This window comes from Oncorhynchus clarkii, chromosome 3 (assembly GCF_045791955.1).
Source record: "Oncorhynchus clarkii lewisi isolate Uvic-CL-2024 chromosome 3, UVic_Ocla_1.0, whole genome shotgun sequence".
In the NCBI taxonomy this organism is placed as follows: domain Eukaryota; kingdom Metazoa; phylum Chordata; class Actinopteri; order Salmoniformes; family Salmonidae; genus Oncorhynchus; species Oncorhynchus clarkii.
In genome coordinates this window covers 69,959,323-69,976,657 of record NC_092149.1, presented here as the reverse complement: position 1 = coordinate 69,976,657, position 17,335 = coordinate 69,959,323, and the positions used below count along the sequence as shown (strand labels likewise).

The 17,335-nt window shown below is 45.7% G+C and overlaps 1 protein-coding gene across 3 annotated transcripts in view; it reads left to right on the top strand.

Annotated features, from left to right (window-relative positions):
• Nucleotides 1–17,335, top strand: part of LOC139402689 (zinc finger protein 654-like) — a 22,031-nt gene extending 4,696 nt beyond the window's left edge. The window contains exons 2-14 of one of the 3 annotated variants that reach the window (XM_071146603.1): nucleotides 531–676; nucleotides 6,854–6,935; nucleotides 7,147–7,282; nucleotides 7,411–7,613; nucleotides 7,733–7,869; nucleotides 11,494–11,635; nucleotides 11,767–12,048; nucleotides 12,211–13,122; nucleotides 13,198–13,539; nucleotides 13,712–14,487; nucleotides 14,650–15,066; nucleotides 15,300–16,261; nucleotides 16,603–16,737. In XM_071146603.1, the coding sequence (XP_071002704.1) occupies nucleotides 531–676; nucleotides 6,854–6,935; nucleotides 7,147–7,282; nucleotides 7,411–7,613; nucleotides 7,733–7,869; nucleotides 11,494–11,635; nucleotides 11,767–12,048; nucleotides 12,211–13,122; nucleotides 13,198–13,539; nucleotides 13,712–14,487; nucleotides 14,650–15,066; nucleotides 15,300–16,260 (4,536 nt within the window). In that variant the 3' untranslated portion in view covers nucleotide 16,261; nucleotides 16,603–16,737. Of the gene's footprint in view, nucleotides 1–530; nucleotides 677–6,853; nucleotides 6,936–7,146; nucleotides 7,283–7,410; nucleotides 7,614–7,732; nucleotides 7,870–11,493; nucleotides 11,636–11,766; nucleotides 12,049–12,210; nucleotides 13,540–13,711; nucleotides 14,488–14,649; nucleotides 15,067–15,299; nucleotides 16,262–16,602 lie in introns of all 3 variants that reach the window. The other 2 variants (XM_071146597.1, XM_071146590.1) reach the window with 2 other exon arrangements.

Genomic DNA, 17,335 nt, shown 5'->3' with positions numbered 1-17,335 from the left:
TTATATAGTATGCTTATTGGTCATAGTATGGATGTAGTGAGTATGCCAAAAGTTCCTGCATACTAAATTCGCCAAAATATGAAGTATACACACATTCTTCAGGAAATGGACATGGCGTCACAACGTCAGTCAAAGAGAGGATCATGCAAAAAAAATATATTGGCTCACTCCACTTGCCAAAAACATTGACAAATAAGGTGCACTGTCACTTGATTTTATAGTAAGTATTGAGGTGGTACTACCCAGCACATCTAACGAGCAATGAAACCCAATTTGAGCTAGCTACTGTAAAACATTTCAGATGAGCAGCACTCTTCTCTGAAGCATTCCCTTGCCACATGGTCTAAAATCTAGATTGCTAGCCAGCTACACAAGTTTAGACTGCAGAGATGCTGAGATCTCTACAATACCTCACCTGAAAAAAGGTTTTAATATTTCAGAAACCACAACAACGCATGACATACGGATCCAATAATCTGCACTGGCCTGTGTATCTCAATCACAGCCCGTTTCTCTGTCTCCCTGTAAAGCTGGTAGAGGTGCACACAGGGAGATGGCAGGTGCCGCTGCCCCAGCTGAAGGTGCTGCGGACAGCTCTGACCTGCTTCACCAGAGCCACTGTTGCCTACCCCGATGACTGTCAGCACGTCAATTATGCTCTCAGCAGCTTGGCTTTGTAAGTACTTGTTTGGTTTTCATCATGTAATGCTGACCCACACTGTAGAAAGCTGACTTGAATATTCTTTCTACAATGCGCTATCCAGCACGACTGTTCTCTGAAAGTAATATATATATATATAACGGTTTTCTTCTGGTGAAAGAGAGGCGGACCAAAATGCAGCTTGGTTAGTTTTGTACATCTTTAATACAGATGAAAGTACAACAATCTACAAAACAAACGTGAAAAAAAAACGAAACAGTCCTATCTGGTGCCACAAACACAAAGACAGGAACAATCACCCACAAGAGACCTAAAGAATATGGCTGCCTAAATATGGTTCCCAATCAGAGACAACGATAAACACCTGCCTCTGATTGAGAACCACTCTAGGCAACCATAGACTTACCTAGAGTACTACTCTAACCACAATCCCATAATTACAAACAACCCCAGACAAAACAAACCACATAAATCCCCATGTCACACCCTGGCCTCACCAAAATACTAACAAAAACACAGAATACTAAGGCCAGGGCGTGACAGTACCCCCCCCCCCCCCCCCCAAAGGAGCGGACTCCCGGCCGCCACCTAAATCCATAGGGGAGGGTCTGGGTGGGCGTCTGTCCACGGTGGCGGCTCTGGTGCTGGACGTGGACCCCATTCCAACATAGTCTGTCCACCTCCTTCGCGTCCCTTTATTGGCGACCCTCGCCGCCAACCCAGGCCTAATAACCCCAACAAAGGGCCCACCTGGACTGAGGGGTGCCTCACGACTGAGGAAGCTCAGGACTGAGGGGAAGCTCAGGCAGGTTGATGGATCTGGCAGATCCTGGCTGGCTGGTGGTTCCGGCAGATCCTGGCTGACTGGCGGTTCCGGCGGATCCTGGCTGACTGGCGGTTCCGGCGGATCCTGGCTGACTGGCGGTTCCGGCGGATCCTGGCTGACTGGCGGTTCCGGCGGATCCTGGCGGTTCTGGCGGATCCTGGCTGAATGGCAGATCCTGGCTGAATGGCGGATCCGGCAGATCCTGGCTGACTGGCAGTCCTGGCAGATCCTGGCTGACTGGCGGTTCTGGCGGATCCTGGCTGACTGGCGGCTCCTGGCTGAATGGCGGCTCCTGGCTGAATGGCGGCTCCTGGCTGAATGGCGGCTCCTGGCTGAATGGCGGCTCCTGGCTGAATGGCGGCTCTAACGGATCCTGGCAGACTGGCGGCTCTGGTGGATCCTGGCTGACTGGCGGATCCTGGCTGACTGGCGGCACTGGCGGCTCCTGGCTGACTGGCGGCTCCTGGCTGACTGGCGGCTCCTGGCTGACTGGCGGCTCCTGGCAGACGGGCGGCGCTGGGCAGACGGGCGGCGCTGGGCAGACGGGCGGCGCTGGGCAGACGGGCGGCACTGGCGGTGCTGGGCAGACGGGTGGCTCCGGCAACGCTGGAGAGGAGGTAGGCTCTGGCAGCGCTGGGCAGACGGACCGCTCAGGCAGCGCCTCTGGAATGAGGGGCTCTGGCGCCTCTGAACTGAGTGGCGCTGGTGCCTCTGGACTGAGGGGCGGAAACTCCGGTAGCGTTGGACAGGCGGGAGCACCTGTGTTGATGGGACGGAGAGACAGCCTGGTGCGGGGTGCCGGCACTGGTGGTACCGGGCTGAGGACACGCACCTCAGGGCGAATGCCTTGCCTACTATGTCAAACCAACAGCCTTCTCTCTACTCTGTCCAATATAATCTCAACACTCTCAGACTCAGCTTCGCCGACAGCTCCAAATCCATCCATGGCTCCTTACAGTAAACAGGGGGAGTTGGCTCAGGTCTGACTCCTGACTCTGCCACACTCTCCCTGTGCCCGCCTCTCGGGCTTCCAGCCGCTCTGCCATGCTAGCTCCTCATGCTGCTGCTTTTGCTGCTGCTGTTGCTCCTGCTGCACCTGTCGCTTCTCCTGCTGCCTCTGTTTACCACGCCGCTTGGTCCTTGGTTGGTGGGTGATTCTGTAACGGTTTTCTTCTGGTGAAAGAGAGGCGGACCAAAATGCAGCTTGGTTAGTTTTGTACATCTTTAATAAAGATGAAAGTACAACAATCTACAAAACAAGAAACGTGGAAAAAAAAAAAAACGAAACAGTCCTATCTGGTGCCACAAAGACAGGAACAATCACCCACAAGAGACCTAAAGAATATGGCTGCCTAAATATGGTTCCCAATCAGAGACAACGATAAACACCTGCCTCTGATTGAGAACCACTCTAGGCAACCATAGACTTACCTAGAGTACTACTCTAACCACAATCCCATAATTACAAACAACCCCAGACAAAACAAACCACATAAATCCCCATGTCACACCCTGGCCTCACCAAAATACTAACGAAAACACAGAATACTAAGGCCAGGGTGTGACAATATATATGTATGTATGTATGTATGTATGTATGTATGTATGTATGTATGTATGTATGTGTGTGTGTGTGTATATGTATGTGTGTGTATATATACACAGTTTTTTTACAGACATATTATTTCACTTATAATTCACTGTATCACAATTCCAGTGGGTCAGAAGTTTACATTCACTAAGTTGACTGTGCATTTAAACAACTTGGAAAATTCCAGAAAATGATGTCATGGCTTTAGAAGCTTCTGATAGGCTTATTGACATCATTAGAGTCAATTGGAGGTGTACCTGTGGATGTATTTCAAGGCCTACCTTCAAACTCAGTGCCTCTTTGCTTGACATCATGGGAAAGTAAAAATAAATCATCCAAGACCTCAGAAAAACGCCTGAAGGTACCACGTTCATCTGTACAAACAATAGTACGTAAGTATAAACACCATGGGACCTCGCAGCCGTCATACTGCTCAGGAAGGAGACATGTTCTGTCTCCTAGAGATTAATGCACTTTGGTGCAGAAAGTGCAAATCAATCCCAGAACAACAGCAAAGGACCCTGTGTAGATGCTAGAGGAAACAGGTACAAAAGTATCTATATCCACAGTAAAACGAGTCCTATATCGACATAACCTGAAAGGCCGCTCAGCAAGGAAGAAGCCACTGCTCCAAAACCACCATAAAAAAGCCTGACTACAGTTTGCAACTGCACATGGGGACAAAGATTGCACTTTTTGGAGAAATGTCCTCTGGTCTGATGAAACAAAAATAGAACTGTTTGGCCATAATAACCATCGTTATGTTTGGAGGAAAAGGGGTAGGCTTGCAAACCGAAGAACACCATCCCAAACGTGAAGCATGGGGGTGGCAGCATCATGTTCTGGTGGTGCTTTGCTTCAGGAGGGACTGGTGCACTTCACAAATTAGATGGCATCATGAGGAAGGAGAATTATGTGGATATATTGAAGCAACATCTCAAGACATCAGTCAGGAAGTTAAAGCTTAAAGATCCTTACATGGAACCCAAACCGGCTGCGCGCATACATTTATTTTGTCCCCCCACACCAAACGCGATCACGACACTCAGGTTAAAATATCAAAAGAAACTCTGAACCAATTACATTAATATGGAGACAAGTCGAAAAGCATTCAACCTTTATGGTAATTTAGCTAGCTAGCTTGCACTTGCTAGCTAAGTTATCCTATTTAGCTAGCTTGCTGTTGCTAGCTAATTTGTCCTGGGATATAAACATTGATTGTTATTTTACCTGAAATGCACAAGGTCCTCTACTCCGGCAATTAATCCACACATAAAACAGTCAACCAAATTGTCTCTAGTCATCTCTCTTCCTTCCAGGCTTTTTCTTCTCTTGACTTTATATTGCAATTGGCAACTTTCATAAATTAGGTGCATTACCGCCACTGACCTTGTTTGTCTTTCAGTCACCCACGTGGGTATAATCAATGAGGAGATGGCACATGGGTACCTGCTTCTATAAACCAATGAGGAGATGGGAGAGGCAGGACTTGCAGCGCAATCTGCGTCAGAAATGAACTGATTTCTATTTTAGCCCTTGGCAACGCAGACACTCGTTGGCGCGCACAATAATTGAATAACATAGATTTCTAAATGTATTTTGCAATGCTTGCGCACACGACACGAGCGGTGTGGTCAGCCTGTAACTGACCTAAGACAGTGATTTTTTTACTAGGATTAAATGTCAGGAATTGTGAACAACTGAGTTTAAATGTATTTGGCTAAGGTGTATGTAAACTTCCAACTTCAACTGTGTGTATATATAGATAGTACCAGTCAAAAGTTTGGACACACCTACTCATTCAAGGGTTTTTCTTTATTTGGACTATTTTCTACATTGTAGAATAACAGTGAAGGCATCAAAACTATGAAATAACACATATGGAATCACGTAGTAACCAAAAAAAGTGTTAAACAAATCAAAATATATTTTATATTTGCGATTCTTCAAAGTAGCCACCATTCTCCTTGATGACAGCTTTGCACATCCTTGGCATTCTCTCAAGCAGCTTCACCTGTATTGCTTTTCCAACAGTCTTGAAGAGTTCCCACATATGCTGAGCACTTTTTGGCTGCTTTTCCTTCTCTCTGCGGTCCAACTCATTCCAAACCATCTCAATTGGGTTGAGGTCGGGTGATTGTGGAGGCCAGGTCATTTGATGCAGCACCATCACTCTCCTTCTTGGTCAAATAGCCCTTACGCAGCTTGGAGGTGTGTTTTGGGTAATTGTCCTGTTGAAATACAAATGATAGTCCCACTAAGCACAAATCAGAAGGGATGGCGTATCGCTGTGGTAGCCATGCAGATTAAGTGTGCCTTGTATTCTAAATATATCACTGACAGTGTCACCAGCAAAGCAACCCCACACCATCACACCACCTCCTCCATGCTTCATGGTGGAAACCACACATGCGGAGATCATCTGTTCACCTATTCTGGTTCTCACAAAGACACGGCGGTTGGAACCCAAAATCTCAAATTTGGACTCATGAGACCAAAGTACAGATTTCCACCGGTCTAATGTCCATTGCTCGTGTTGGCCCAAGGAAGTCTCTTCTTCTTATTGGTGTCCTTTAGTAGTGGTTTCTTTGCAGCAATTTGACCATGAAGCACTGATTCACGCAGTCCCCTCTGAACAGTTGATGTTGAGATGTGTCTGTTACTTAAACTCTGTGAAGCATTTATTTGGGCTGCAATTTCTGGGGCTGGTTACTCTAATGAACTTATCCTCTGCAGCAGAGGTAACTCTGGGTCTTCCTTTCCTGTGGCGGTCCTCATGAGAGCCAGTTTTGTCATAGCGCTTGATGGTTTTTGCGACTGCACTTGAAGAAACTTTAAAAGTTCTTGATATTTTCCAGATTGACTGATCTTCATGTCTTAATGTAATAATGGACTGTTGTTTCTCTTTGCTTATTTGAGTTGTTCTTGACAATATGGACTTGGACCAAATAGGGCTATCTTCTCTATACCACCCATCCCATCCCATGTCACAACACAACTGATTGGCTCAAACGCATTAAGAAGGAAAGAAATTCCACAAATGAACTTTTAACAAGGCACACTTGTTAATTAAAATGCATTCCAGGTGACGACTACCTCATGAAGCTGGTTGAGAGAATGCCAAGAGTGTGCAAAGCTGTCATCAAGGCAAAGGGTGACTTTTTGAAGAATCGCAAATATAAAATATATTTTGATTTGTTTAACACTTTTTTTGGTTACTACGTGATTCCATATGTGTTATTTAAAATATAGAAAACCCAGGAATGAGTAGGTGTGTCTAAACTTTTGACTGATACTGTGTGTGTATATATAGTTCCAGAAGCACAACCATCTCTGCAGCACTCCACCAATCAGGCATTTATGGTAGAGTTGCCAGACGTAAGCCACTCCTCAGTAAAAAGCACATGACAGCCCACTTGGAGGCACCTAAAGGACTCTCAGACTACAGGAAACAAGATTCTCTGGTCTAATGAAACCAATATTGAACACTTTGGCCTAAATGCCAAGCAAGGAAACCTCTCATAGCAAAGGGTTTGAATACTTGTGTAAATAAAGTATCTGTTTTTAAATGCAATTCATTTGGAAAAATGTCTAAAAACCTGTTTTCGCTTTGTCATTATGGGGTATTGTGTGTAGATTGAGTAAAAAAAAGTATTTAATCAAATTTAGAATAATGCTGTAACGTAACAAAATGTGGAAAAGGGGAATGGGTCTGAATACTTTCCAAATGCACTGTGTGTGTGTGTGTGTGTGTGTGTGTAAATGTAATTTTCAGGAGCTTCTTTGAGCTGATGTTGTTCTTTGGGAAAGAGGAGTTCCTAGAAGCCCCCCTGAGGGACATATTAGCCTCTTTTCAGGTGAGGCAAAAAAAGTCATGTTTTTATTCTCACTGAGTGCAATCATCATGATGATCCATGTAAACAGTGTTAATGTGAGTCCCATTTCCTCCTCTTTGACCCTGAAGAAGGCACAGTGATGCCGAAACGTTGGTGATTTACCCAATAAATTACTGTGAGTTTTTATATAGAGTGTGTGACTATCTTTTATTTTTTTATTACTCCTCTGTAGGCCTGTCATCGCCGCCTGCTGAGACACAGGAACGTGTACCTGCTGCAGGTGAGGCAGATCATCAAAGATGGCGGTCCCTGGGAGAGACCCGCTCTGCAATCCATCCTGAAAGACACAGCCCTCACACAGACAGAAGGTACATATACATTCTCTGTTTGTTTTTTTGTTTGTGAGGTTCCTATGCATTTCTTATTGTCTTTTATCTCCTCTCCCCCTCTTCCTTTTTTCCTCTATTCCTTCTCCCACTCTCTCTCCCTGTTAAAGTGGAGAAGTATTTGAGCTCAGAGAAGCCAATGTTCTTTGAGCTGCGTGTGCGGTACCTGCAGGCCTGTGAGCGCGTGCAGGAGGCCATGGCCCTGGCTAAGTGCTGCCTGGAGCACCCAGAGGTGTGGAGGCACCTGTTCTTCCACCAGGCCTACCTCACATGCCTGTACAAGGCTTCACTACATCAACACCTGCACGAAGAGGTACAGCAACCATCTATAACTACCTTTCACTCTATCTTTAGACAGTCTCTCTAATCAGAGTAGGTTGATGGACAATGAGCATCATCAGCATGGACTCATGGTTTTGTTTCCTCCCTCAGATGGCTGAGATAGATGGCAGAGACGCAGTAGAGATAATCTGTAATGCAGAGAGCCAGGAGAAAGATGAGCTGCTGCTGTCTCTGTGTAAAGCCTTCCTCAGCCAACGGCTACACAACGGAGACATGTACTACATCTGGTCAGTAACACTGTGATATATAGACTTCATGTACTACATCTGGTCAGTAACACTGTGATATATAGACTTCATGTACTACATCTGGTCAGTAACACTGATATATATACTTTATGTACTACATCTGGTCAGTAACACTGATATATATACTTCATGTACTACATCTGGTCAGTAACACTGTGATATATGTACTACATATGGTCAGTAACACTGTGATATACAGTGCCTTGCGAAAGTATTCGGCCCCCTTGAACTTTGTGACCTTTTGCCACATTTCAGGCTTCAAACATAAAGATATAAAACTGTATTTTTTTGTGAAGAATCAACAACAAGTGGGACACAATCATGAAGTGGAACGACATTTATTGGATATTTCAAACTTTTTTAACAAATCAAAAACTGAAAAATTGGGCGTGCAAAATTATTCAGCCCCCTTAAGTTAATACTTTGTAGCGCCACCTTTTGCTGCGATTACAGCTGTAAGTCGCTTGGGGTATGTCTCTATCAGTTTTGCACATCGAGAGACTGAATTTTTTTTCCCATTCCTCCTTGCAAAACAGCTCGAGCTCAGTGAGGTTGGATGGAGAGCATTTGTGAACAGCAGTTTTCAGTTCTTTCCACAGATTCTCGATTGGATTCAGGTCTGGACTTTGACTTGGCCATTCTAACACCTGGATATGTTTATTTTTGAACCATTCCATTGTAGATTTTGCTTTATGTTTTGGATCATTGTCTTGTTGGAAGACAAATCTCCGTCCCAGTCTCAGGTCTTTTGCAGACTCCATCAGGTTTTCTTCCAGAATGGTCCTGTATTTGGCTCCATCCATCTTCCCATCAATTTTAACCATCTTCCCTGTCCCTGCTGAAGAAAAGCAGGCCCAAACCATGATGCTGCCACCACCATGTTTGACAGTGGGGATGGTGTGTTCAGGGTGATGAGCTGTGTTGCTTTTACACCAAACATAACGTTTTGCATTGTTGCCAAAAAGTTCAATTTTGGTTTCATCTGACCAGAGCACCTTCTTCCACATGTTTGGTGTGTCTCCCAGGGGGCTTGTGGCAAACTTTAAACAACACTTTTTATGGATATCTTTAAGAAATGGCTTTCTTCTTGCCACTCTTCCATAAAGGCCAGATTTGTGCAATATACGACTGATTGTTGTCCTATGGACAGAGTCTCCCACCTCAGCTGTAGATCTCTGCAGTTCATCCAGAGTGATCATGGGCCTCTTGGCTGCATCTCTGATCAGTCTTCTCCTTGTATGAGCTGAAAGTTTAGAGGGACGGCCAGGTCTTGGTAGATTTGCAGTGGTCTGATACTCCTTCCATTTCAATATTATCGCTTGCACAGTGCTCCTTGGGATGTTTAAAGCTTGGGAAATCTTTTTGTATCCAAATCCGGCTTTAAACTTCTTCACAGCAGTATCTCGGACCTGCCTGGTGTGTTCCTTGTTCTTCATGATGCTCTCTGCGCTTTTAACGGACCTCTGAGACTATCACAGTGCAGGTGCATTTATATGGAGACTTGATTACACACAGGTCGATTGTATTTATCATCATTAGTCATATAGGTCAACATTGGATCATTCAGAGATCCTCACTGAACTTCTGGAGAGAGTTTGCTGCACTGAAAGTAAAGGGGCTGAATAATTTTGCACGCCCAATTTTTCAGTTTTTGATTTGTTAAAAAAGTTTGAAATATCCAATAAATGTCGTTCCACTTCATGATTGTGTCCCACTTGTTGTTGATTCTTCACAAAAAAATACAGTTTTATATCTTTATGTTTGAAGCCTGAAATGTGGCAAAAGGTCGCAAAGTTCAAGGGGGCCGAATACTTTCGCAAGGCACTGTATATACTTCATGTACTACATATGGTCAGTAACACTGTGATATATATACTTCATGTACTTCATCTGGTCAGTAACACTGTGATATATATAAATACTTCATGTACTCCATCTGGTCAGTAACACTGTGATGTATATACTTCATGTACTACATCTAGTCAGTAACACTGTGATGTATACTTCATGTACAGTCGTGGCCAAAAGTTTTGAGAATGACACAAATATTCATTTCCACAAAGTTTGCTGCTTCAGTGTCTTTAGATATTTTTGTCAGATGTTACTATGGAATACTGAAGTATTATTACAAGCATTTCATAAGTGTTATTATTACAAGCATTTCATAAGCTTTTATTGACAATTACATGAAGTTTATGCAAAGAGTCAATATTTGCAGTGTTGACCCTTCTTTTTCAAGGCCTCTGCAATCCGCCCTGGCATGCTGTCAATTATCTTCTGGGCCACATCCTGACTGATGGCAGCCCATTCTTGCATAATCAATGCTTGGAGTTTGTCAGAATTTGTGGGCTTTTGTTTGTCCACCCGCCTCTTGAGGATTGACCACAAGTTCTCAATGGGATTCAGGTCTGGGGAGTTTCCTGACCATGGACCCAAAATATTGATGTTTTGTTCCCCGAGCCACGTAGTTATCACTTTTGCCTTATGGCAAGGTGCTCCATCATGCTGGAAAAGGCACCAAACTGTTCCTGGATAGTTGGGAGAAGTTGCTCTCGGAGGATGTGTTGGTACCATTCTTTATTCATGGCTGTGTTCTGAGAAGCAACCCCACACATGAATGGTCTCAGGATGGTTTACTGTTGGCACACAGGACTGATGGTAGCGCTCACCTTGTCTTCTCCGGACAAGCTTTTTTCCGGATGCCCCAAACAATCGGAAAGGGGATTCATCAGAGAAAATGACTTTACCCCAGTCCTCAGCAGTCCAATCCCTGTACCTTTTGCAGAATATCAGTCTGTCCCTGATGTTTTTCCTGTAGAGAAGTGACTTCTTTGCTGCCCTTCTTGACACCAGGCCATCCTCCAAAAGTCTTCGCCTCACTGTGTGTGCACTCACACCTGCATGCTGCCATTCCTGAGCAAGCTCTGTACTGGTGGTGCCCCGATCCCGCAGCTGAATCAACTTTAGGAGATGGTCCTGGCGCTTGCTGGACTTTCTTGGGCACCCTGAAGCCTTCTTCACAACAATTGAACCGCTCTCCTTGAAGTTCTTGATTTTTCGATAAATGGTTGATTTAGGTGCAATCTTACTGGCAGCAATATCCTTGCCTGTGAAGCCCTTTTTGTGCAAAGCAATGATGACAGCACGTGTTTCCTTGCAGGTAACCATGTTTGACAGAGGAAGAACAATGATTCCAAGCACCACTCTCCGTTTGAAGCTTCCAGTCTGTTATTCGAACTCAATCAGCATGACAGAGTGATCTCCAGCCTTGCCCTCGTCAACACTCACACCTGTGTTATTGAGAGAATCACTGACATGATGTCAGCTGGTCCTTTTGTGGCAGGGCTGAAATGCAGTGGAAATGTTTTTTGGGGATTCAGTTCATTTGCATGGCAAAGAGGGACTTTGCAATTAATTGCAATTCATCTGATCACTCTTCATAACATTCTGGAGTATATGCAAAATGCCATCATACAAACTGAGGCAGCAGACTTTGTGAAAATTAATATTTGTTTCATTCTCAAAACTTTTGGCCACGACTGTACTAAATCTGGTCAGTAATAATACAGTACTGTAACATAATAGAATGTTGCGTTCATACAGGGATCTGGTGTTCTTGTGGAGCAGACTGTACCTCAGGGCCCATCCCTCTAAGCAGGGATTCCTGTCTGAGTGTCGCCAGCTGATGCTCTCCGCCATCAACGCCAGCGCCATCTTCCCCTTCATCAAAGTCATCACAGCAGAGGTGGGTGTACAGCCAACCACCAACAAATCTGACACTCTTGTTTGCTTAGTTTACCCTGACTTAGAAATACACTTTGTTGTTCTGCTATTTACATAATTAAATGTAAAACTTTGTTCCTATTTCTTTGCCAGATGGGTAGTGAGGGAGTGCCCTTGTGTGTGGAGCTTTGTGCTACAGCGTTACAGACAGACCTCCAGTCTGACCCTGTAACACGCTGTCTACTGTGTAAGACCATCGCCTTCCTGCTCCCCAGGGACCTGGAGGTATGTCGCCTCTGTGCCCTGCTGGTATTCTGTCTGGAACGTAGCATGGAGGCCTACAAGACCATGTATCTGCTCTACACATACCCCGATGAGGAGCCACACCCCCAGCACACCCATGTCAGAACCAACATCCGCTTCTATATCCTACAGGTTTGTTTGTCAAAAGTGTATTTCATTGTACAGTATGGCATTTGAAAGCCCATTGGGCTATGTATTTTTTTTCTATGTAAGAAAATGTTGGATTTCCTCATTGAGGATACATGTTGTAATAATAATGTAATACTTAGAATTGAAAACTCTGTCCTGGTCCAGGTGCTGAAGGAAGGTCTGTTCTTTGACCCAGAGTTCTGGAATCTGCTGACCCTGAGAACCCATTGTCTGGAGCTGATGACTGACAAGGCCATGAGGGATGCTCTAAATGAGCTGAAGGAGGAAGAGGAGTTGGAGCAGGTGGAGGAGGAGTGGATACCAAGCTACTGGATGGAGGAGGAGACATGCAGAATACACACAGATGCCTCCCACCTCCACCCACACACTAACACAGCACTGGAGAGCTCTGACACTGTAGGTCAGGAACCCGAAGAGGTATTGAATGGGGATGCTCCTGAGTCACAGACAGAGGACTTCCCTGTGAGGAGGAGGAGGAAGAGGAGGTGGAGGAGAAGAAAGTGTAGGTCAGATATTGAGCATGCTGACGACCCAGACATTAAGTACTCCCTCATTCACAATCTCAGTTCTGAAAGCTCCACCAAGCTACCGGCCAATCGGCAGAGAGAATACCTGGCCAGACATGTGAAGAACAAGATCCTGAAGAGACGCAGCAGGAAACCAAGATGGCTGCTCCTGGAGATGACCAGACAGACGGAGAACATATCCCCAGGGGGAATGAGGGAGAAGCGACGGGAGGGAATGAGAGGAGAGGATAAGAGACAGGGAGGGGAGGGGAAAGAGAGGTGGCATGAAAAGGAAAATAAGAGAGAGATGAGGCAGGGAAGGGAGAGTAAGAGACCTTACCGTCGGACTATATCTGGCATGGAGCTGTCCTTCCCTGAAAATGAAGTGCCTGTTGACCGGGAAGTGGTAGAGAGTCATCTAGAACCCAGTGTTCGTATTAAACAACAGCACAGTGAGTCTGAGAAATATGTTAACATGGGACTGCCTAATGGTGTATATGGTGAGAGACCGTTTAAGTATAAACCAGAGTCAGACGTGGAGACTTCGGCGGTGGAGACTTCGGCGGTGGAGACTTCGGCGGTGGAGACTTTAGAGGTGGAACCTTTAAAAGTGGAGCCTTCAGAGGTAGACCCTTCAGATGCAAAGCCTTTAGACTCCAAACGTTCAGTAGTAGAGCCTTCTGACATAGAGCCTTTAGAAGTAGAGCCTTTAGAAGTAGAGCCTTTAGAAGTAGAGCCTTTAGAAGTAGAGCCTTTAGAAGTAGAGCCTTCAGACGTGAAGGTTTTAGAAGGTCCCAGTGAGCAAACTGACCCAGAGTTGGATGGTCCAGCCTTGGAGATGGAGGAGTGTCCACTGAAACTGTTCCACATCTACGCCAAACTTTCCAAAGGGACAGCTGCTAAGGAACTACTTTCTAGAGAAAGTGAATTCACAGTGACAGAGGCGGGACCAGACTCAAACACTCAGGTTAGTGTTATCTGGAGAGAAAATAATCTAGTGATTCATTCATCTATAATGTTAATCTATAATGTATGTTTAACCTTCCTTCAGAGTTATTTTAGTGTTTATCTAGTACACCGGTTCTGTGATTATCACCTCTCCACTTTGACAGCATAACAGCTTGTTTCTGCACCTGCAGGGTGAACAGACCAAGCCAGGCAAGGCTCCAGTACGCTCCAAACACCTGCGCTTCCACTGCAGCCACTGCCAGAAACTCTTCAAGGGAGGCAACGTGGTGAGACACACCCTGGCCCACCTGAAGCTGAGAAAGACCAGGCTCAGCTGTGTCTTTTGCGGCAAACACTTCCAAAGGTACAACCGCGCCAGGGAACACGTTCTAGAGCACATAGAGGAACTGAGAACTTCCACAGCCAACATTAAGGTCAAACCCACTGTCAATGGGGAGACATATCCCTCAAAGAATATTAATCAAGCTTCAGAGAACGAAGCGAAACCTGTTGAGAACGTGACTGAGCCCTCGACTTCGACGGACCAGCCTCCTAAACCCAAACGTGTTAAAGCCAAGCCGGTGGTGAGCAAGCAGAGTAGAATCATCCAGAACCTGAGAAACCTGATCAGAAAGACCCAGAACCAGAAGTGTAAAATGGACATGGACAACCTGAAGTCTATGGAAGTGACTGATGAACAGGTGACTGTGAAAGACAAAGTGGTGATCGTGAGAGAGGTGGTGCCTGGGAAGGAGACAGAGGGAGGAGAGGACAAGGAGAGCGAAGGAGGAGAGGAGGAGGGGAAGCAGAAGCAGTACCACCTGTGTCCTTCAGAGGGCTGTGACAGCATCTTTATGAAGATCGGCCCATCGCTGCTGAGACACGCTGTCACCTACCACATGGAGGACGCAGCCGTCCTGGACAAGACCTTCCAGTGGGGGAAGGGGAAGTGCCAGATCTGCCAGAGGTAAGAAGGGTCTTTCCCCACAGATTATTTCCCAGGTCAGATGCAAAGGCACAGAAAAATATGTAGGCTCCAACTAGACCAAAATGTATCTAGGTGGGGCGGGGGTTCCAACTTTACTATGGTGTCACTTATGTCTCCATCTTTTTTGTTGTTGTGCCCCAGGCTCTTGTTGGTGATTGAGCACTACAGAGACCACATGAAGCTCCACGATGCTCCTCTAAAACATGCGTGTCTCCACACGAATTGTGACCAACGCTTCAAGACTGCCCAGGAGCTCAAAGACCACATAGACACCCACCGCCCTCTCCAGGCCCCCTGTGGGTACTCCGGCTGTAGGGAGATCTTCTTTACCCTCCCCTCTCTCCACGACCACGAGTGGAGGCACTATACCCAGCCCCAGTCTAAAGACGAGCTGGAGCAGGGCGCTACCACAGAGCTGAGCCCTGAGGGCGAGGCCCGCTGGAAACAGAGGGCGAAGAGCCAGGATGTGACAGTGCACGGGTGGAGGGGGCAGAGGGAAACGCCTACTCCCAAAAGCAGGCGCTCTGATCCTCATGAGAAGTGCCTTCACTGTAACAGGTGAAAAGAGGGACACACTGTTGTCAAATGATTTCTATCAAAACAATATTTCAACCTTGAAATGTTCTTCAGGCCAGGCCTGAGACACGACTTGCAGAAGCCAGTGAGAACACCAAATCTACTGCTCTCCATGATTAGGCTGGGGAACCAGCCCATAGATGGTTGAGCCGGTAAAACAGGCCGTAGCTTGTTGAAAATGGTGTTGCTTATGTCTCTATTCTTTTCTGTTCCAGGTACCTGTGGAACCACCAGCACTTCCTAGAACACATGAAGATCCATGATGCTCCTCTGAAACAGGTGTGTCTCCACCTGAACTGTGGCCAGCGCTTCTACAGAAGCCACTTACTCTGGGAGCACATGGATACGCACCTGCCTCTCCAGGCCCCCTGTGGGTACTCTGGCTGTGGGCTGATCTTCTCCCGTCTCCCCTCTCTCCACGACCATGAGTGGAGGCATTACATCCAGGGCCAGCCTAATGACGAGCCGACAGAGGAGCAGAGCGCATCCAAAGAGGAGGGGCAGACTCCGGAGTCAGACACCAACGGTAACGACTATGATGGCCCAATGGAGACTCCAGGCACTGTTCATGGTGCTGTCACCACACCTCCTAATCATTGCACACTGAAACTCATCAACGGCCATGCTGAAAAGGATAAGAAAGACAAAGGCCCCGAGACAGCCGTCCCTGCCACCACTACCACCTCTCCCACACCCCCATCCCGAACCACCACATCCACACACCCCCATCCCAGAATCCTCCAAAACATCACTGAGCCAATGACCATGAGGGACGTGGACAATATCGTCAGTTTGGCTCAGGTGGTGCCTGGCGGAGAGGAACCGGTTATCGCGGAACACAAGACCTTCAAACAAGAGGATCCTTCCTACCTACCACTGGCCAAAGCTCCCCTCATCCGCCCGCCCCCCTCTACATACCTGACCGAGGCAGCCCTCAGCATGCGCAAGCGCAGGAAGCCCAGTGAGGTCACTTCCTGCGGGCCTGGCAGTAAGGCTGCTGTAAAGAGGAGTGTGGTGGGGAAGAAGGAGGTGGTGGCTGAGAAGGAGGCCCCTCAAAGACAGCGCTGCTCCAAGTGTTTCTCCTCCTTCACTAGCACCGAGGAACTGGAGAAACACCTCTCACAAAATACCTGCTCCTCCCTCTTCAGCTTCGACTCCGATGACGACAGTGAGTAGCGTACGTGGGAGTTTCTGTTCACTGAATTTGTCAAACGGGGAGCTAGGGCTGTGACCATTATTACATTTGGGGTAACGATTAATTGTCATGCAAATATCCATTTATCATAATTGTAATTTGTTGAAACATGTTTTGAGCTTGTAATGTATCATAATGCATGTTTGAAAATGAGCTACAGTACACCTAATGAATAGAGCACAGCTTTATATCAAAAGGGAGAGAATGTTTTGAAACATGAACTTGGTCAACAGTTTCTCTATCATATACAAAAAGCATTTGCATAGTAATGTGACAACTCTGTTTTGTAAAGCAAATATATATTTTGTTCTATTCCTTCCCAGGTTAGTGGTGAAGGGGAGTGAAATGCTCTTCATGTTCAAGCACTACAGAGACCATATGAAGCGCCACAATGCTCCTATCAGACAGGTGTCTCCACTTCTGTGTTATATCTGTACTCTCTGAACAGGGCCTAATACAGGCACTACTAGCAGACAGTCGGCTCTGAGAGCTGTAGGGCCAGACTCGTGGCCTGAAGTTTGCCGGGCACTAAAAATACAACACACACAACCCTCTGGAATCAGTGTTACTGCTACACTTCCCTGTACATACATGTGGACCGAACAGTACTGCCTTTGTCATTACACTTCTTTGTTCAATTCTTATTTGCTTTAAAATCAATATGAAGAATCACACAGTAGGTATGGTGCTTCAAAAGTCATTCTAATTGTATTCTTAGGCATAAGTTTTAGTTGGCACATAAAATCTATATTTTAGTTCAGTATTTTAACTGATTTTGTTCTGACAAATTAAACTGTTTCACAATGTATTAGAAATGGATCTATGCATTTAATTTAAATTGTTTGTAAAAGTGATTCCAAAATTCATTTGAGAATAAAAATCACTGTTGAAGAGCCCATAATGGGATGAATATGGTGATGTGCACTTACCTGCATTGGTTGTTTATATGTACAAATGTTATAAGTTTGTACTCAATGAAAATATACTCAATTCAACTCTATTTTTCTTAAAGAAAAGTCACTTGTTTTCAATAAACAATTTCCAGTATGAACCAAA